Here is a 22,757-nt window from a genome sequence, read left to right as displayed (position 1 = left end):
TCATCCCAGCACTTGCACCCCGGTGCAATCGTTGCAGAAGGAAGTCCTGAGTTGGTGGATCTTGGATTAAAACCTTCTCAGGGGAATAGCTCTTCTTCTTCCCCTCCCTTACCCTCCACCCCCAAACTGATGCTCTTCATAGATGCATCAAAAGAGGAGTAGGACACTCACCTGTTACATCACGTGGTCTTTTGGGCTATGGTCTGAATTAGTCCAACAATGCTACATAAACCTCCTAGAGTTGAAAGCAAGAGGAAGAGGTTGATTTCTTGCTTGCTTATAGATTGCCTGGCCCTTGCGGCCAAGCACGGGCTCTTGCAGCACTGCAGCCCATAGGAGATACGTTAGTTTTGGTTTGTAGTTGATTAAGGTGTCAAGGAACACTTTCTCTTTCTCTTTTTAGCTATGTTAGGCAATTCATAGGGCATAGGCCTCGGCTGACAAGATAGTCAAGGCAACAGCCAGGACCAATGCCATGTAAATAGATGTATTGACCCTGCACTTGCTTTCAAGAAAATTCTGTCAATGGGCTAGTTGTTGAAGGCATGTGTCTGGAAAGGCAGATAACCTTCACAGCCTTTTATTTGCAAGATTATACCCACAAGTACTTTGGTATATTCATGCTTGGACCTGTGCTGGCTGCTTGAGCATTTATGTAATCAGCTCATCTCCCACATGGGACAAGGATGCATCTTGTCTCTGGTAGGGTTTAAACATAAATTAGCAATGAAAGGTAGTAATAACTGGCTCTTTTCTTTCATTCCTCTAACCCTCTCTTGGGGTCAGTGGTCTAGTCGTTACATGCTGGTCGGACCAGATGCTGGTAAGTTTCATTTCAGAGCACCATTCTTTGTATCCAAAGAAGTATATTTACCCATCCTCCATGCGAGTTAGGGATGGTGAATTTCACCAACCCATTCTTTTTATAATTGGTATATGACTTTTACTGACATCCCCTCCAGTGGGTACGGTTTCTCTTTACATGGAATGGTGTAATTCACGTACAACCCAGGCCTTATCTCTTTCTCGTATGATAAACAGATAGGGGGAGGTTAGTGGCCTGTCTTTGCTTCTTCGCAGATCAATCTTTGAACACTTCCAGGGAAGTTACAGAACCTTCCAGTTTTAGTTCCAAGGGGACTTCCAACCATCTAATCTGTGAGTCTCCCTAGTTAAAGGACTCAGGTTTGTATAGACAGGGAAAATACAAGTTACTCAGATTATATGTTAGTTTAAAATTTGTCATTTTATTTAAGAAGACTCCAGAATTTTCATCTTGTCTTACTCTAATGATAATTGTTCTCTATTATTTCAGATTTTTCATCCCAAAGGAAATAATCATCCAACTTTTGTGGCAAGATTGTGTAAACCACTAAAGATATCTGAAAAAGATACAGGACTTGGAAAAAGGAAGGGTCTGTGTTGGTTCATGTCGTAAAACTTTGATGTAAAGATTAGGAAGTTTAGTTTTAACTTTATCTTTGGACACTGTTGGAAATAATAGTGAAAAGGATCTCTTCCAGTGATAAGGAAAGGATAAAAAACTCTGAATCATTAGAATTTCCAATAAAAAGTGAAATGGAAGATTCCTTTCCACACACTGAGGTCAAGTTGGAAAAGGATGATATTTTCGTGAGTGATGGATTCCTTAATGATGAATCTCATATCATGGATCCAGACATGGAATTCAAAGCAGATCCAGAATTCAAAGCAGAGCCAGAAATGGAATTTAAAGCAGAGCCAGAAATATTTGAGTCAAGCGAAGGTCATATGAAACATTTTTTTGACTCTTATGCATCAGTGAGTGAGAAGGATTTACAAATCAGCAAAAGGGAATTCAATAAAAAGGAGGAGGAGAGTATAAAGACAGGTGTGAAAGAGGAATGTGGCATACAGTTGGGATCCAGTAGGAAAGAGAACAAAGGAAAGGGAAGAGAAAAGGGGAAAATATTTTTGCAGAATAAGAAGGAGCATATTGAAAACAGTGGTTGTGAAAAATCTCTCTGTCAGGAAAGTGATTCCAAAACTCACACTGATGTTGGTACGAAAGGGAAGTCGTTTGTTGATAGGAATTATGAAAAAATATTTTTGGGAGTAGCTAAACCCCCCAACACTCCAAAGCTAATTCACAATGGGTGCCAGTTCAGATGCAGTGAATGTGATAAAACATTTTTTAACAAAGTTGATCTTAAAGCACATTATGAAACTCACACTAAGAGGAGGTCATTCGAGTGTAGTGAATGTGGCAAAGTCTTTTTTTGGAAAAAGAATCTCATAGTACATTTAAGAACTCACACTGGGGATAAGCCATATAAATGCAGTTGCTGTGACAAAGCATTTTCTAGTAAAGATATTCTCACAAAACATTATAGAAGTCACACTGGAGAGAAGCCATTTAAGTGCAGAGTCTGTAACAAAGCATTTACTCAGAAAGGTAATCTTACAAAGCATCATAGAATTCATACTTTGGAGAAGCCATTTAAGTGTACTTTCTGTAACAAAGCATTTTCTGATGGAGATACTTTCACAAAACATTGTAAAATCCACACTGGGGAGAGGCCATTTAAGTGCAATTTTTGTGACAAAGCATTTTCTCAGAGAAGTAATCTTATAAATCATCATAGAATTCATACTGGGGAGAAGCCATTTAAGTGTAGTTTCTGTGACAAAGCCTTTTCTGATGGAGGTGCTTACACAAGACATTGTAAACTTCACACTGGGGAGAAGCCATTCAAGTGCAGTTTTTGTGACAAAGCATTTTTTCAGAAAGGTAATCTTAAAATGCATCACAGAATTCATACTGGGGAGAAGCCATTCAAGTGCAGTTTCTGTGGCAAAGCATTTGCTGATGGAGGTACTTTCACAAAACATTGTAAAATTCACACCGGGGAGAAGCCATTTAAGTGCAGCTTCTGTGACAAAGCCTTTTCCCAGAAAGGTAATCTGACAAAGCATCACAAAATTCATACTGGGGAGAAGCCATTTAAATGCAGTATCTGTCACAAAGCATTTTCTGAGAGAGCCACTTTCACAAAACATTGTAGAATTCACACTAGGAAGAAGCCATTTAAGTGCAATGTTTGTGGTATGGCATTTACCTTGAAAACACACATGAAAAGGCATATGGAGATTTGCGTCAGAGAAATTTTGTAAAGAATTGGGAATGTCGTGTTCTTCGGAAAAAACGAGAATGCTGTTACCTGAATTTAATTTCCATACTTGCTAGACTCTAGTTGTACTCTCTCTTGTTAGTTTAATTAACTGGAATTGAGTTATTTCCTTTGCACAATACTCTTTATGGGACACTTACAATCAACTTGAATGGAATTTTGATCAAGCAAGAAAAACATATTTGATTGATTGAGATCTGTGTTTCCTTGGTGATCTTCAGCTGCTTGTAATGTTGTCATCTCTTGTTAGATAGTTTTACTGTACCTCTGACTCACTACTTATTTACTTCTTTGTTGCTTAGGAACTTTTGACAGTTAGAAACCTGAACAGTATTTGGTTGTAAATTAAATGATTATAGGAAACACTTGGACAACAGAAAATAAAAGTGTTTTATGTGTTTTGGTCTGCTGATCTCTTTTGCTCTATGTTCTGGAGGAAGGACATGATTACTGTTGTGCATCTTTCTATAATGATCTTGGTACCAAGTGAAATTTCACTTAATTGATATTTGTTCTGACATTATATACAAACTATTACACAATTTACAGCTATTTATGAGGTGTAATTACTCTCTAGTTAGCAGAGGGGGAGATGGGGTACATCAGCCACCCCATTCACACCTGCACTCATAATAAACCATCACTTTTTATTTCAGCTCGGTAAAGTACAGAAGTTGTCTTACTATCCTGATAAAAATCATAATGCCAATACAATTAGAGAACTTGCATAAAAGTTAAAATTTTTCTTTTATTTTTATTTTTTACGTATGTCTGCCCATAAGACTCATAACCATGCAGGTTTGCCCGGGCATCGAAGGTCTCTGCCCTGCACGTTGGGGTCACTTTCGTGCAGGAGTCTTCTTGTGATGAGTATGGGTAGTGGTCACTCTCCCAGTAAACGAGGCTTAGTAGGCAACGGAAGAAGAAGGCTAAGACGGATTCTTCCCCTTCTGATTCATCCGCGAAGGGGATAAAACCGTGCCATCGGACTCCATCGGCTCAACCTCGCCATTCTGACTCTGCTCGGTCAGCTTCCCCTGGAATTCCGTTGAATATGAGTGGTGACCATCCAACTCCTGGACAACCCTGCGCTCCAGGGGCCTCTGCTATTTACCCAAGCAAAGCAGTACCGACCACCGGCGTAAGGGAGTTGCTTTCCACTGACGCAGCGCATCAGTTGTGCCCTTACATGGAGGTAACGGGTTCTATGTGGGTACGCAGCAGGACCGTACACTCTCCCCGGGGGTTGATTTCCATTTTTTGTAGGTCTTGCAATGAAAAGGTTTCTTATGTGCTTGACTGTCTCGATCTCAGTGAGCTGTCCGGAGGTTCGCCTCAAGGTATTGAGCAACTTCACCTTCCGAGGAGTTACCCATTACCAGCCACGATTCAGCAATCTTCTTGCTGGCAGGGAGAACTGCCCACAGCAGCAACCATCAATCCTCCTCACTATCATGGCCATATGGCACAGCATAGCGCTAATCATTTTGCAAGGCCAAGCCCTCAGGAGCTTGCGCCTTTGTTTTCTACCTCTCCTTAGGTAGATCCTGCTTCACTGCCAGTGTGCAAACATTCAGCAGTTGCCCGTCTTTCCTCTTTCTCGTGGGATAGGAAGGCCACCCACCTTTCCCATTTGGAGGATAGGGTGAGCAGGAGAGTTTCTCCCCATAACCTGCTAATGGGGGAGCATGCTAACATCAGTCCAACAGACGAATCTTCTGCGCTGATGCCCACCCAACTACCTAGCAAGGTGGGCGGGTGAGCTATTGTGCCTGATGGGGGTGCGTGGGCTACCTCTAATACGCATTCTTCTCATTATGGGTAGTCTTACCACCTTGATTTGCAAAGGCAAGAAGGACTGACGACGCACACTGAGGTGAGCTCTACCTCGCTATGCCCAGGTGGCTAGGAAAGCACCAGTGTGCACTGATAATGGTGTGTGCACTATCGTGCCTCATTAGCCTTCGCCTAACTAGTGCTCATTTTACCATCGGTTTACCTACCGAGGTGAAAAGCAAGTTCCCTTACAGGGTAGGGGTGCTTTGCCTTCGTCTGTTCAGCAAGGTAGTCATGCTGACGGTGCTCACTTCTACAGGGAAGCTGAATTTAGGGAAGAGCACAAGACACCATCCCCTTGTGCTCCCATCCCCTTGTGCTCTACCATTCCTTGATACTCCACTAAAGTCAGGAAAACACCCTCCTGGTGCTTATTCAGAAATGGCACCGTTTTTGAAAGATGCACCATGGTTCCTGGAGCTAGTTTAGGTAGTGAAACAGGCGGTTGCTGGACTGGCCAATCTTCCTCCAACCTTTCCACCACCGTACATTCCAACCATCCCACAGAAGGTTTCGTGTTCCTCCAAGAGGAGTGGAGGCCCTAATGACAGTAGGAGTAGCAGTTCTGCTATGCATGTTCCTCGTTGTGCTGACCCATCCCTCCTCTTCCTCAGAAATCTTCTAGGTATCAGAAATATGGGTCTACTAAGGCCTCTTCCATCGTCCAGGATCCTATCTAGAAGAAGGTGGGGGTGATACTCATCATCCCGTAGAAGAGAAAACACAGTCATAGGATAGACACTACCCCGCTGGGGTATTCGGATCATCTACGAACCAGAAGGGGATTGAGATCTCCCAGGGAGGTAGTTGGACAATTACTGTATAAGCTGTCACCTGTAGAGTTAGTTCTATCAGAGCCTTCTACAGTACTACAGTAGCAGAGGCTCCTCTTACCGCTTCCTCCGAAGGTGCAGTGCCTAAGGAGGCAAAGAGGAAGGAGTGTCCTTCCCTTCTCGTGGACTTCAACATCCATCCCCATGGCAGGAAGGACACGAAGATCATTCCCAAGAACAGGCATTCTAGGCCTGAGCGACCAGTTTAAAGGGAAGGTCAGTCTGCTTCGGTGTCTGTTTCTGTGATCTCAGCAGATGCCCAGGACCCTCCCTGGCTGCTATGGGGGCTATCTCAGAGGAAGAAGAACCCTTTGATGGTGATCAGAAATTTCTCATGGGGTGCTGCCTGTGTCCACCAGCCCCAAGATCTTCCGTGGAACAGAAAGATGCAAATCACATTTTCTGCAAATTCCTTTGGGGAGTCACAGATAGGTTCCAGTAGAGGAGAAGGACATGGTTCCAGACTTTTTTAAAACTCCAAGATCCACCAAGACTAGGGTAGCCTAGCCTTGATCAAGGAAGCAAACAAGAGGGATTATGCTCAGGTGTCAAGAGTATCACAGTACCTCTAGTCTGTGAACTCGTCTCGTTTACTTCTTCCACCGTACATACATCAGAGGAAGTATTACATACGAGATAGTGGAGGACAATCCTTCTCCACTACCCTTAGATATGGCTATTCTGACTCTTATGTAGAAATCTTCCCTTGACAGACTGGCGACTTTGCTAGTGAACTTCTCTGTGGCGAATGCTGCCAACATGGAACGGATTGCAAAGTTGGCTCTGAATGACTATTGGTTGGGGTCAGTGGGCTATCTCATGAAGAACGAGGATTTCTCCACCACCTAGAAGAGGGTGGCTATCTCCGATTTCCTCCTCTCATGGGCTAGGACACAGTAGTTCCTGACGCAGAACATCATCAACCAGTGAATCAACTTGATTTGTCATCTCAAAATCCCAGAGGCAGGTGTAGAGGAGAAAGACAATGAAGTTGCGCAACTCCTCAATGGATGATCCCTCCCTCTTTAATGTGGAGGACATTGAAGTAGTGGCAGACAGATGGAGAAAGACGAGCCAGGACTCCTTCCTCCATAGGGCTATGACTACACGCTATAACTGCGTGGTACCACCGCCGCAGAGATCATCCCTGACAAAGTGCCATGGTTCAAAGAAAAGCTTGCAGTCACCGAAGTAGGCAGCACAACCGAGGGGCTCTAAGAGGAGCAGAAGCAGCGAGCGAAGGAAACGTGAATGTTCCCTCTAGGGAGGGCATTCCCCCAACAAGTCCAGTGGTTCGGGAATGTTTGCTGAGCAATTGGCAGAGATAGATGGTTCATGGTGGCAAGCCTTGGTCGGTCCCCATGTTCAGAGAGGGATACATCATCTCGTTCACGTTCTCTCGCCCTCCTCTAACCCTCCATAGGAGGATGTCAAATTTCTAAGCGAAGGGATCCGTGAAGGATCAGTCCCTTTAGGCTGAAGGCCTGACCATCTTAGAGAAGGACGCTCTCCAAGAGGTCCTGAACGAGTCCCCAGGCTTCTACTGTCAGTTATTTCTTATAGGAAAGCCATCTGGAGGTTGGAGACCAGTCATCGACCTCTCAGTCTTGAACGAGTTTGTTCAACAAACTCCGTTTAAGATAGAGACGGCTCAGGATGCATACTTCCAGATCCCCATTCATCCATCATCAAGGAAGTACCTGAGATTCATATTAAGCAGAAAGATATACAAGTTCAAGGTGCTGTGTTTCGGCCTGTCCCCAGAACCTCAGGTGTTCACACGGATCTTTACCCGTCTGTCCGCCTGGGCTCACAAGAAGGCCATTCGTCTCCTCTGTTACCTAGACGATAGGCTAGTTGTAGCAGAATCGAGAGAAACCCTACTCCTTCATTAAGATAGGCATCTCGCCTTTTGCTAAAATTGGGGGATCGTGGTGAATTACAAAAAGTCATTCCTGCAACCTTTGCAAGAGATGGTTTATTTAGAAGTGAGGATCATGACCAAACTAGGCAGTCTTCTCTTCCAAAGAACAAATAGAGAGAATGAAAAGGGTAGCCCACCCGTTTCTTTTGCAGGACGCCTTGCCAGCAGTTCTTTGGCAAAGGTTTCTAGGCCCCTAACCTCCTTGCAGAAGCTGGTCCCTTGCATTCGCCCACGCATTTGCTCTCTACAGTGGCAACTGAAGACCTTTTGGTCTCAGCACCTCAACCCTCCTAACACCTTGGTGCTGATAGGGTCAGAACAGAAGAGAGACCTGAGTTGGTGGGTATCAGACACCAATCTGCTTAGGGGAGTAGACTTCTCTCTCCTCCCCCAGAATTGTTGCTCTTCAGAGATGCATTAAGAAAATATGGGGGTGGGCTCACCTTATGCACCTCAAGGCGTCCGTTCTTTGGTCCGAAACCAACCGACTGTGCCACATAAACCTCCTGGAAATGAAGGCAGCCTTTCTAGCCCTCAAGCAATTCCATCAGCTCCTTTCAGAGCACGTCATGGTGCTGATGAGCAACAACACCACACTAGTGTCACTGTCAAACAAACAAGGAGGTACTTTTTCACAGCACCTTTGCCATCTGCTGTAGAAATCCTCAGATGGACGGAAGACAACTATGTGGCCATATCAGCCCGTTTCATCCCAGGCAAGAAGAATATGTTGCCCAATAATCTGAGCAGGAAACTTCAGATAGTAGACTCTGAGCAATCTTTGAGATAACAGATAGCCAACAAAATTTTGACTTTGAGGGGTTCACCGATGGTCAACCTGTTCACGATGTCTCTAAACCAGAAGTTTCGGATGTATCTAAACAAGGTCAGGGCATCGCAAGACCTCTCAATAACCCTAATAACTACGTTGAGGCACCATGAAGAAAGGTTCCAGGACCTTCTGCATCTGCTCATCGAGGCACTGAGGGAGCTCCCTCCACTTCCCAATCTACTGAGACAACCAAACGTGAAGTTCTTCCATCAAGGGAGCGATTCCATTGCTTCGTCATCACGCCTGTAGGTTATCCAGCAACTCGCAAAGAGAGGCGTTTTGAGATCAGTTTCCAAGAGGATGTCAGAAGACCTCTGGGGAGTCCACTGCCACCGGTTATCAGGTAAAGTGGTCCATCTTTTGTGGTTGGTTTCATGGACGGGGCATCGCTCCTCTCAGAGCCACTATTCAACAATAGCGGAGTTTTTGTAGTACCTCAGGGAGGAAAACTTTGCTTAGTCTCAGCGGTAAAAGGCTATCACTCAGCCTCACTTTTAGACTCAGAGGTAACATATCCTCGTCGATGGAATTGTCTCTCCTCATATGGAATTTCGAGCGCACCTTCCCCTCAGTCTCAAGTCAGACCTCCTCTTTGGAATGTAATGCAAGTGCTACAGACTGATACATCTAGCACGGATTTCCCAGGCCACTAACCCTCAAGAGTTAACGACGTGTCAGGGTGCCTGTAAACAGCTCATACAAAGCTCAGAGTAATGCCCAGGGTCAGTCACCAACCAGTTGGTTTTTGAACTTTCACCCATATTAGAGTGAGTCTCCACTGTGAAGAGTGTAATGGTTTTTATTTAGTGTTGGAACAAATGATAAATTTGGAAATGATTCATACTTTTCCTGATTATGCAAACCTGGAGTTCTGTACACATACTGGTCCAGCTAACACCTTCCCCCGGAAATCCTGCCGTAATTGCAAAGTGATGATTTGTTACTAGTGCAGGTGTGAGCTAGATGGGTGGTCTATCCCCATTCCCAGCACCGCTAACTGGAGGAGGGTAATTACAACTTGCAAAATATAACTTTAATGTAAAGAGCTCCAGGTTTGTATACTGTAGTTAGGAAAAATACAAATTATTTCCAAATTTATCATATTATTATACTGAAAATGTTATGTCTTAACTTCTGTTATTGGTTTATTCCTACACATCATACAAAACATTGGCCTAGTGTTTATGACCACAACAAGACCCTAAAGAAGGTTTTCCTTCTACTACACTGGTGCGCCGTCGGCTGACCGCCGCCAAGTGTAGGAGGGAGAGGCACTGCACTTATCTTTTTCATCTTCCATTCAGTATCTGCCAATCCTTTAAGGCAATTTGGCCTAATCACCTGGCTGCTGCATTTTGCCTTAAGAGAGAGAAACTTTGAGTTCTTCCATCTTTCTTGCTCTTAGAGGAACAGGAAGGCCAATTGATAGAAGTTGCTGAACGTAACTCTTACTGTTTCTCTTCCTGTAAGAAACACAGTGCTTTAACACCTACCATTCCCGTTCTTGAATGATCTCTCTCTCTCTCTCTCTCTCTCTCTCTCTCTCTCTCTCTCTCTCTCTCTCTCTCTCTCTCTCTTTCTTTTCTTGGAGAGAGAAACAGTGAAGGCTGGTGATGTCAATATGCACTGGTATCGCTGCTCCCCTTTTAAGAGTTCCAGGGATAACAACTGTATCTTCCGATGTGGCACTGCCGACAAAGTCACCAAAGCACAGGACAACTGATGAGTCTGGTTCCTCTTCATGATTTTATGGGAGAAACAGTGCAGTACTAAAATCCATCCTCTCATGAAAGCTTTGAGATACAGTACGAGCTACAAGGGCATACGCCCCTTCATTACAGTGACCTCTTCATGAGCACTAACTAGCAGACAACCATGAGATGCCATGAGGAGTTCTGAGATTGTTAACTTTTCAGATCTGTTTTTTTGGTTTTCACAAGCAATGAACACCTTCCTGTCTCGTACATGTGATAACGGCTGCTTGTCAATTCAGGCCTCTATGAGGCAATCTTCCACCTACACGAGCACTACGATCGCCACAAAAAGTGTGGTGACGATCTACGAGATGAATGACACAAATACTGACACGATCACCTCTTAGCACCTCTCCATGTGTATAATTGTTCCACGAACACAATTGTCCTCATGATCTACAACTTGTTTAAATTCACAATCATTACCATCTTCAAGCACAATAGATATTACAAACTTACGAACATCTCCAAGCATACAAGAACAGGTCAAACACAATTGTCTCCGTACTCAAGAATTCCACACGCACAATCGTCTACACTTGCAATCATCTGTGAGTGCAATCATCTTCTTCTCCGCCTTATTCCCATTTCTATATGGGGTTGCTGTTTCGAATGAGCCTTTTCCATCTATTTCTGTCTTGCCCCTCTGCTTCATCAATTCCCCTCTCCCTGAAGTCCTCCTGTACTCAGTCCCTCCATCTCCATTTTGGTCTTCCCTTTCTTCTTCTACCTTGAAATTTAACTTCCATAGTGTGCCTCCCCACATGATCCTCCTACCTCCTCAGTAGATGTCCATACCATCTCAGTTTTCTTTATTGCACTTTCTTTGATATTTCAAAACCCTTTGTTGATCTTCTGATGTAATAATTCCTAATTCTATCCTTTCTTGTCACTCTAGACATCCACCTAAGCATTCTTATTTCTGCTACATCCATCTTTTACTCATCAGTTTTCCTTAGGCTTACTGTCTCTGTACCATAGAGCATTGATGTTCTTACAACCGTCTTGTGGGATTTTCCTTTACGTCTTAGTGACACTCTCTTGTCACAAAGGACTCCAGAGGCAGCTCTCCAGTAGTTCCAGCCTGCCTGTGTAAGGTGTTCTACTTCTTCCATACTTCCACCAGTACTGATTATGGATCCCAGGTATCTAAACTTGTCTACTCTCTTTATTTCTCCTCTGCCCAACTTAATACTTTCTCTACCATCGCCCTCATTGATGAAACACATGCATTCTGTCTTGGACCTGCTTATTCTCTTTCCTCTGTCCTCCAGTGCTCCTCTCCACCTCTCTAGCTCAATTTCCTGGTCTTCCCTTCTCTCAGCACACAAAACTATATCATCTGCATACAATATGCTCCATGGCATGGGCTTTCTAATTTCTTCAGTCATAACATTTATTACTATACTGAAAATGAATGGACTAAGTACTGATCCCTGTTGCAATCCTATTCCCATATCAAACCCTCCCGTCACTCCAACAGTACTCTTCACTCTGGTATACACCCCCTCATACATCTCTTGGATCAGCTGCACATACTTTTCTGGGACCATCTTCTTCCTCTGACACCTCCATACTTCATCTATCGAGACTTTTTTTCATAAATTCCATTTGCTCTTTGCCTATTTCCACCTCTTATTCTCTTATTCTTGCATCCATTATTCTTTCCAATATCTTCATGTTGTGGGACACCATTTTGATGCCCCTGTAGTTACAGCACTCTTCAACATCCCCTCTGCCTTTGAAAATTGGGATCAATATACTCTCTTGCCACTCTCCTAGTATCATTTCTTGCTCAAGTATCTTTATCATTAGATCGTATGAGATATCCACCCTCTCATCTCCTAATGCTTTTTATGCTTCCACAGGAATCAAGTCTGGTCCTGTTAGCTTACCATTCTTCATCTTTTTCAGTGCATTTACTACCTATTGCCTAGAAAACCTCAATATCATGCTAATGTTGGGCTGTTTGTCTTCTCATACTGGGGTTTCATTTACTTCGTTTGAGAGTTTTTCAAGGTACTCTTTCCATCAATTCAAGATGTCTTCTTTTCTGAACACTACACCATCTTGGTCTTTCATTTGCTTAATGTATGTAATATTTTTTTACTTCTTTTTCTTACTTTTGACAGTTTGATAATTATGTTCTTTCCGTCCTTTGTTCCTAGCCCATTATACATCTCAGCATATGCCCTAGCCTTAGTTTGGGCTACTACCTTCTTCACCATGTTTTTCCCTATAAATCTATCTCTCTCCTCCTGTAGCTGTGCTCCTTCTCATCTTTCCTTTGCCTCCTTCTTACCTTTTACTGCCTTCTCAATGTCTTGATCCCACCACCAACTCTTTCTCCTCCCACACAATACCAGGTGTCTCACGCAAGTACTGCTTTTCCATGCCCTCTCATTACTGCTGCATTATGTGCCCACCATTCCTGAACATCTTCAATTTGTAGGTCAATTTCTCCCAAAACCTTCCTTTTAAACTCTCCCTGCTTATCGACCTCTCTTTAATTTGAACCATTTAATTTTCTTCCCGCCTATGCTTTTTCCTTCTGTACAGTGATATTCTCGATATAAAAGCTTCTGCTTATGAAATTTTCACGCTGTTAAACGAGATGCGAAGATTGGTTTGACTCACATTTCAAAAAATGTCTCACGCTACGAAACGAGGTACGGTGCAAGAGCCCTACTGCCTCTGAGACTAAATTTAAAATTTGCACACCGTCAGCCGTAAACTCGCCACCATCTTCCTGCACTCCCATTGGTCATCTCACTCCTGGGATACCAGTTACTGCCATAAGATCCTTCTCTGCAATTGGTCAGTATCTACTGTACTGTATCCCATCATGCATCTATGCATTGACGTTGCTCGCCCATTTTGTTTCTGCAGCGCTATTGTACGTATTAACTTTGTGTTTTTTATTTCGCTTTCGTGACTATTGTACTGTATCGTGTTGTGATATTATGTTAGTTTATTAGCCATGGGTTCCAAGAAAGTTTCTGATGTGCAGGGAAAGAAGAAGAGGATGCTTTCTATGGAGACAAAGATGGAAATAATCAAGAAGTACGAGACTGGCATGCGGTCAAGTTTAATCACTAAGGAATAAGACTGAAATCCGTCTACAATAGAAACCATACTAAAACAGAAGGAAGCCATCAAAGCACCAACACTTTATAAGAGCGTGACTGTTTTCTCCAGCAAGAGGAGCCACATTCATGATGGGATGGAGAGACTACGGCTTATATGGATTAAGGTCAAGGAAATTGCTAGAGACACAATCACTGAGAAGATAATCTGCCAGAAGGCCAGCGCCATTTTCACTGATCTTGTACGTGCTCAGACCGAAGACGACGCAGGAGAAGGGACATTGAAGCAGGCATCCCAAAAGTTCAAGGCTTCTCGGGGGGCAGGGTTTGAAATATTTAAGAAACGGTCTGGCATTCATTTGGTGGTGTGTCATGGGGAGGCTGCAAACCTAGTCACAAAAACGCCCAAAGCCTTTCTTAAGAGCGTTTGACGAGATGACTGTCTAGGAACGTTACAGTCCCCAGCAAGTTTTCAACTGCGATGAAACTGGACTTTTCTGGAAGAAAATGCCTCATCAGATGTGCATCACGTACATGAAGCTACCCTGACATAAGCTTATAAAAGACAGGCTTATCCTCGCACTCTGTGCAAACATCAGTGGATATTGTCAGGTGAAGACCCTGCTGGTGTATCACTCAGAGACTCCTCGAGCCATAAAGGCCCACAAAGTGATTAAGGAAAACCTTTTGGTGATGTGGAGGTCTAATACCCAACCTTGGGTAACATGAACCTTGTTCACCGAGTAGGTAAACCTTTGTTTTGGCCCGACCGTGAAGAAATATTTGGAAGAGAAGCGTCTCCCCCAGAAATGCCTACTGGTGTTGGAGAATGCCCCTGCTCACCCTTTTGGCCTCGAGGATTTCATCCTAGCTGAGTATTCCTTCATCAAGGCTCTCTGTCTTGTGCCGAACACCACCCCTCTCCTCCAGCCCATGGACCAGCAAGTGATTTCGAACTTTAAGAAACTCAACACGATATATCTCTTCAAGATGCATCGAAATCACTGACAGCACAAACCTCAGCCTTCGTGAATTTGAAGGAACATTTCGATACTGTATCATGCCTTCAAAATCGTTGATACAGCTTGGCAAGAGGTTTCGAGACGCACCTTGAACTATGCATGGAAGAAGCTGTGGCCTGATGCCATCTCCGCACGAGATTTAGAGGGCTTCTATGCAGGCCAAACTGAAGCCAGGCCGATGCCGAAAAAGTTTACGATCCTGAACCTGTTGTTCAATCTGAGGTTGCCGAGATCGTTACACTCCGGACGTCCATGGAAGTCGATGAGGACGACATTGATGAGTTTATCAAGGAACTTACAATAGACAGCCTGAAGGAGATGGAGGCCATGCAACTGAGCAATGTTCAGGAACAGTTCTCTAGCGCCGAGGAGGAGGATGATGACCTACTGACAACTGCATAAATTAAGGAGGGTCTAGTTGGCTACCATAAAATGGTGGCTTTTATAGAAAAGATACACCTAGAAAAAAATTTCACAGGTCGTCTTTTTGACCAAGTTAATGATGTTTGCCTGAGTCATTTCAGAAACATTTTAAGAAGCAGGCAAAAAAAAAAGCTTCCTTGGATAGTTTTTTTTTTTTTATTTTAAAAGAGGCCTTCGGTACTAGTAGCCCATGAGAATATTGAAAGTTATCCAAAAAGAAAGAAAGAAAAGTGGCAGGGGTGAAGAAAATAATTAAATTTAGAAAATACAAAATATAATGTACAAAAAAATACAAAATTAGAAAAGGCAAAAAAGAATAGAAATTTAATTTTGTTTATCGCAAAGTTAAGTGTTAATATTTCGTGCCATTTGTTAATGTGTTCCGTAAAATTGAGTGTTAATGCTTTCTGCCATTTATTAATCTGTTTTTTAAATTTAAGTGTTTATGCTCCTTTTAACCCATATATGCCCAGTGATGCGTTTGCGCAACACTAAAGTTGTGTTTGCAAGTTTCAACTTGCACCCCATAGGCTTACCGATTCTATCTTTCTGTTGTCATCAGTTGATGGAGAGAGAGTTTAACAGACAGATGTACGGTGAACTGCTGAAACAAACAGTATAACAAGTGCAGTACAGTGATTTAAAAATCAGTGTAATTTTTTTCTACCATGTCTTCGAGAAATAATGGGTATATATGAGAAATGCAACCTACTTATATATAAATGAAATTATGCCCATATTAACAGATTGTTCCTTTATTAGCGCATTTCTGAAATTTGTGTTTTAGCATATATTCTGATGTTCAAAATACGTTCCGAAAATCTAGTTTTTATTGTGATGCGTTCACGCAACACTGGGCATCCCATGTCTCAATGATATTCAATATTCCACATATATTTTCCCCATTATATTGCGTTTAAAAGCGTTTTATTTTCATGTTTGCCTAAGGATCACCATAAATATACATACACATACATACTCACACACACACAAACACACACTGACACACACACATTCTAAATAAAAAACTATCTTTCCTATGGTAAAGTCTTTGGGTCATCCATTATACCTATAAATGAGTCCATGATTCCATACTTTGGAAGACATCATCAAATCATTTCATCCGTGGAAAGCCCATACGATATGGTTATGATGCATGGGCAGCTTGCACTCCTTTGGGTTATGCCTTTACTCTTGACCTTTACCAAGGATAATACGAAGGAAATAATCCAAATGTGTATACAAGTGAATATGGTTTAGGAGGAAAAGTTGTTCTAAACATTCTCGACACACTTCAAGCTGAATATCCGAGAATAAGATTTTCTCTTTATTTCGATAACTACTTCCCCTCAATAAAACTCTTAGAAGAGATCAAAAGAAGAGGTCATGGTGCCACAGGTACCCTAAGAGCCAACAGAGTAGAAAAATGTCCACTGACTATCAACAAGACGTTTGAAAAGTTGCCAAGAGGTAGTTAAGAGCACTTCTTAGATAGAGATTCTCAAATTCTAGTTGTCAGATGGAATGATAATGGAGTAGTCAGCATTGGTTCCAATGGGCATGGAACGTTTCTCATGAAAAAAGTTGAGCGATACTCGGCAAGGGAAAAAAAGAAAGTATCTATAGGTTGCCCTCGTTTGATTGACATATACAACCAGAACATGGGTGGTGTTGACAGAACAGATATAAATATTTGTCATTATCGCATTGCAATTAGAGGTAAAAAATGGTATTTTCCCATACTTTGTTTTGTAATCAATGTCTCAATGAACAACGCCTGGTTTTTTGCTCGGAAAAGTGGGTATGATGATGATTTGCTTACATTTACTAGAGCATTATTCAATGTTTGTTGAAAAAGTTTAGAGAACCACCAAAAACCCCTGGAAAACTAAGGTCACTATGCATGAGCGCCCTGAATACCGAGCAACGTTTTGATAATATAAGCCATGACATCATCGAAAGGGATCCTAAATGTAGAAGAAGGTGCAAACACTGTCATAGCCAAACAATTTTCATTTGCAGGTGTGATGTTCCATTGCATTTGAAATGTTCTGTTGCATATACCCAATAGGAATAGGCTTGTTTGTTTCTTTCTTTGATGATGATAATTTACATTGCTGAATGAAGAATGTTTCCTTTTTTTTGTTGAATTGAATTGTCATTTATTTTGTTTTAAATTTTTTATTCAAATACTATACATGTAATTCACAATGCCCATTTCTATTTATAAATGAATATTTTATGTTTCCTTGAAATATAAAGGAAATCTACCTCGACATCTTTGAAATAATCCTAAATGTTTATATTCTTCTTATAATTTATTGAAAATTACTTCAATTTCTTTTTAAAAATTACATTTAAAATAAGAAAAAAGGAAATCTTTTAGGCTTGAAATGCCCAGTGTTGCGTATACGCAACATTGGACAGGCCTGGTGTGCCCAGTGATGCGTTAGTGCAACAGTAATTTTTTTGCAATAAATTGAAGAATACTTGAGAAAACTTCCTCAAACATTGATAAAGGGCATGGAAACATCATAACCAATATCATATCTGAAAATCATTTAATTTGAAGAACCTTCATCTTTTCTGGGCATATATGGGTTAAAGGTAAGGTTCTACATTTTTGTTACTGTATTTTCCATTTTTTATTGCTTTGTTTTATTGTCTGTTGTAATTATAAATTTTTTTTACAAGTTATTAACGTTTATGATATTATTGAATGACTCAAATGGTTCTATTTCATTGAGTTTAGTGGATTTTAGCCTTATTATAAACATTTAATGTGGTGTGTAAAGCCTAGAATGAATTAGGCTACTTACATGTAAAAGGCGACTCACAATACAGAAAAAATCACGGCATGAAAGCCATTATAGAACTAATTATTTCTTATTGTATTTCTCTCCCCATTTCCGTGACCCCCATGCACACGCCCAATCACTTCATTTTCACTTCCCACATGGCCATTCAAATCTGCCCCGACTATAACTCTCTCACTCTCTTCCACCTCCTGCATCACTCCATCTATTTCACTTCAGAAGTTGCTTTTCTCATGTGTGCAACCAACTTGTGGTTCATAAGCACTGATAATATTCAACTTTTCTTCTCCATAGCATATTTTCATCCTAATGATACGGCCATTTCTTCTTTGTTTTTCTATCACAGAGTTCTTCTTTTCTGCAAACAAGACAATGTCAATTACATTTTTACTCTGTTAATTGGGCTCCACTATAGTATATCTTGCATCTGTCACCCAATTATTTTGCCTTATTTCCTCTCCATCTCATTTTATGTACACATAAGGCATCTATTTTCTTTTTCCTCATAAGGTCACCCAATTCTCTCCCTTTACCTGTCATTGATCCGATTTTAAGCTGACACACTCTAAATCCAGTGCGAGCTAACGTCTTCAGCTGCACCAGCTCCTGATGAAGTAGCCCTCGTCCAGAGTTAGGGCGATGTATCTGAGTCTAATCATCACACACAATTTCCAGGAACTAAGGGTCCACATGCTACGTTCCCATGCACATCACCCGGTAGTAATTTTTGCAACTTTTCTTATGAATCAGCATCTAGTGCTGTGTCGTCTGCTCATGCACTATGTGCTTCTTCAATCTTTATGACTGCATTTTGGTTCCTTGACTTCAGTTTTCTTTCCATTTTCTCTCTCTTATATGGCCATAATCCTCAACACTTTTAATAACTCCCCCTATTAAACACTCATCAAAGCCTTTTTCTAATTACAAAATGATCGTTGCTCCTTTTACTTTGATTGCTTTATCTAAAAGTCTTCACTCTTTTCTTTCGTTATTCTTTGGTGGTTCTCTCCTGTCGTGCATGCAGTTGGTCACCCGTACTATTCGCTTCATTCCCCAATCCTGCGTATCTTTAGAAATTTGATAATCTTTATTCCTCCTCTTCCCTTCACATCCGTATCTCTACTTCAAACATGAGTCAAAGATACACCTTAAAATTCACTTATCAAAATACTACTGCTAGGGAGTTATTGGGTCCTTTGCTGGGCAGGTAGTACTACAGTGGATACCTCTCTCCGGTTACTGCTCATTTCATCTTTGCTGACACATACACGTCCCTCTCTCCTAATACACCTGACAACACTCAGATTACCAAACAATTCTTCCTTTCTGAAGAGGTTAACTACTGCATTGTAATTGTTCATTGGCTACTTTTCTCTTGGTAAGCGTAGAAGAGACTCTTTAGCTATGGCTAACAGCTCTTCTAGAAGGACACTCCAAAATCAAACCATGTTCTCTAGTCTTGGGTAGTGCCACAGCTTCTGTACTATGGTCTTCCACTGTCTTGGGGTAGAGTTCTCTTGCTTGAGGATACACTTGGGCACACTATTCTATCTTGTTCTCTTCCTCTTGTTATTTTGAAGTTTTTATAGTTTATATATGAAAGATTTATTTTAATGTTATTGTTAGGGCCCTTTGGGCTTAAGGCATCCTGCTTTTCCAACTAGGATTGTAGCTTAGCAAGTAATAATAATAATAATAATAATAATAATAATAATAATAATAATAATAATAATGATAATAATGATAATAATAATAATAATGATGATAATGATAATAATAATAAAAATAAAGAGACAAATTTCTATAGAAGAGTATAGTGCAAAGAAAGGATATCAGTAGAACAAATGTGTGTATCTCCCTTTGCTGCTGAGGGCCCCTTTTGGGGTTGTATCTCTGTTCACACCTTTTTCTTCCTACCTCTCTTTAACTTTCAGTATCATAGTGCAATATCTTGGTCGCTCCCCCAATTGCACCTTGGTGCTAAACGGCCTCCCTGGTCCAAGGGTTTGGCAATCCATCAGTTGTCATTAAGGAAATTAATATCATTTGTATTTGCAAGATAATTATTTTCAGGCATTTTTGTATCCATGTAACATGTTCTCCATTGCTGCCAATAAATTTTTTAGGACATTGGTTCTCATAGGAGAATTAATCATTTTTTTAGAATACTGTAAATAAATTTGTCGGTCTTAGTCACTACTTCAACAGAATTTAGTCTTTGTTCACAGCTTTAACTTAATTGCAAATTCTTAATAGCATTTGATTATGCAAAATGATTTTGTAAAGCATTGTTATGTTGACCTAGTGATAAGGTTAGTTTATTGAATACACAAATTGTGCATTTCTTTGATATGACTCTATTCATGATCATCATTTCACACCATTCAAACGAATTAGTGATCTTTCCAGCCATCCCAACTATCTTTGACTGGCTCTCTGACAATCTTGGGACAGACTCTGCCAAAGCTAGCGGTGTAAAACACACCGTGAGTTATCTTTCATCCTCTTCTTGTGCATTGATATGTCAAACTTTGGCTCTAGTTTTTTTTTTACTTGATGGTGTCCTTGCAGATAGAAAGGTTTTTTTTCAATTTGATTTCTGAGGCAAAGTTCAAATTTCCTAACTACAAAACGTTACCTTACTTTGAAGTTCTTCTTAAATGAATATTTTTGTCACTTGGACTATAAAGAAAAGGAAATGTTTTTGTGTCTGTGGAATTGTAAATTGACTTTGAATATATTTTTCAAATTTTATCATGTTTATTTTCTATTTTTGCTCCTGCCTATTTGTATGAAATTGAAGCGTACTTTGTAACATTCCTATACCATAACAAGTAATTGGTAATTTGTTATATCATATTTTTAACATGCATTTCATAATTGAATAAATTATTTTATGACAATTTTTGTATTTTATTTACACATTTCTTTCTTTCACACTTTTTTATTATTAAATGCACAGGTTTCAATCTGATTTTTCATTTTTTTTTTTTTTTGTGCTCAACATGTAGAAAATAATGTACTACACTCTGTACCTATTTCAGTGTAATAATTAGAACTACTGTGTATTGAAAATTTATATCCTGGTTTTCGATTGTTTGATGGTAGATTACTTTACAGTCAGTTTTAGTTATTATTTTATTGCGTAATGCTTTAAAATGCTGTACAGTACAATATTCATGAACTGTATTTTGTAACTAAATAAGCAGAACTGTCGATACATACACAATCTTTACTTACTTTTCTCTAAGGGCTGTTTTCTTGGTCCTATCACATGTGGAAACCCTGCACCCTACAGGACCTACAAGGTATGTTTATTGTATACTTTCTTAGGTATGAAGAGTATCACATGGCGTATTCTGCGTTAATTGTCAAATCCCAGTTATCAAAATACTTAGAAAAGAAATACGTCTTCAGCCTCTTCTTCAAAGCCTTAATCTCTTCAGTCTGTCGGAGAAAGGTTGAACGAGTCCTATGAACTTATCAAAGATATTAGAATTAAACTTAATTCATAATATAACTGACCTAAACTACATTAATTTAGGTAATTAAATTAAAGCGGAAATTACTACCAAGTGAAGAAAGGCTGACCAATATTGTACTGTGATACAAGCCAAGTGTATTTTACCGCTGGTCAGTTTCTGTAGAGTTTGTGTGGCTTTGGTCTTCCAAACAATCGCAATTTTTGCAATTTATTCAATTTCTGGTTTTCTCAATTGTAATTAAAGTACTCCTCCTCTACGCCTAAATGAAAACACAAAAGAAACATACATCAGCAAGATCACTATAATAATCTTTACATGAAACTTAGTTTTATAAAAAAAAAAAATGGAAACTTGTTTCATTTAAAATATCCCACTGTTCATTAAGTATTCCTGAACCATTTTCACAGCCACAGATCTCTCATCTCCAACCAAAGTGGGGCTATACAGTCAACCCTCGCTTTTCGCTGGGGCTAGGTAACAGGGAAAAATATCCCAGTGAGGAAAGGAAATGAATTAAAAAAGAAGTAATGAACAATCAAAATAAAATATTTTAAGAACAGTAACAACATTAAAATAATTCTTTCATTAACTATAAAAACTTAAAAAACAAGAGGAAGCGAAAAAAGGTAGAATTGTGTTCATGAGTGTACCCTTAAGCAAGAGAATTCTACCCTAAGACAGTGGGAGACCATGGTACAGAGGATATTGCATTACCCGAGATTAGAGAACAATGGTTTGATTTTGGAGTGTCCTTTTCCTAGATCTGCTCACCACAGCTAAAAAATCTCTTCTATCTTTACCAAGAGAAAAGTAGCCAATGAACAATTACAGTGCAGTAGTTAGCCCCTTGAGCGAAGAAAAATTGTTTGGGAAGAATAGGCTTTATGAAATTTGGTCTTTTATGGTGCAAGGGGTGAAGTCCTAAAATGGTATTATAAAATGAATGTTAAAAGAAGGCGAACAGGAAGATGTAAGTAAGGAAGTTGAAATAAAAAAGTCAAATGAAAAAAGTTCAGCAGCACTCAGCATGGGGGTGTATTGACATTGCTACCCTACTATGAAAGGACATGGTTTGAATTCAGTTATTACCCATGCTTCCCTACTTTTTAGGGACCTTGAGCTTCAAATACTCATGAGGAGACAAGGATTAAGTTCCCTACACATGATTTAAATTGCTCTCTTGCAGGTGCTTCGAAACTCAAAAACCAGTTGACTAAAATCTTCCCTATGGAATTGTAAGGCCTAGGTTAGTTCCTTCCTGGTGATACAACCTAACTGATTGTAAAGCCAATGAAAGGGCAAAACAATTAAGGGTAAAATTAAACTCTGATTAAATATATTTATCATCTCTATGATAACTTTATGCAATGGTAGATAAGCTATTCTAAATTTACCCTAAACATGTATAGAGTATGAGACTTAGATTAGTTAGTGAAGATTGTTGATTGCCTGGACCAGTTGATATGGTAAGTCATCTACACTACAGTATTGAATGGAATAAGGGAATTGTTGGGACCACCTAGATCCTCCAATTACCCAAGACTGAAAACATACAGAGAAGGGCGACCCTAATCTT

The 22,757-nt window shown here is 40.4% G+C and overlaps 1 protein-coding gene across 1 annotated transcript in view; it reads left to right on the top strand.

The window, feature by feature from the left end:
• Positions 1–10,102, top strand: part of LOC137618672 (zinc finger protein ZFP2-like) — a 188,625-nt gene extending 178,523 nt beyond the window's left edge. The window contains exon 3 of the mRNA XM_068348812.1: positions 1,316–10,102. Within this exon, the coding sequence (XP_068204913.1) occupies positions 1,579–3,153 (1,575 nt within the window). The 5' untranslated portion in view covers positions 1,316–1,578 and the 3' untranslated portion in view covers positions 3,154–10,102. The remainder of the gene's footprint in view (positions 1–1,315) is intronic.
• Positions 10,103–22,757: the final 12,655 nt, after the last annotated feature.

Source organism: Palaemon carinicauda, chromosome 25 (assembly GCF_036898095.1).
Source record: "Palaemon carinicauda isolate YSFRI2023 chromosome 25, ASM3689809v2, whole genome shotgun sequence".
In the NCBI taxonomy this organism is placed as follows: Eukaryota; Metazoa; Arthropoda; class Malacostraca; order Decapoda; family Palaemonidae; genus Palaemon; species Palaemon carinicauda.
The sequence above is the reverse complement of the archived record's forward strand: the minus strand, read 5'-3'. Positions and strand labels throughout refer to the sequence as shown.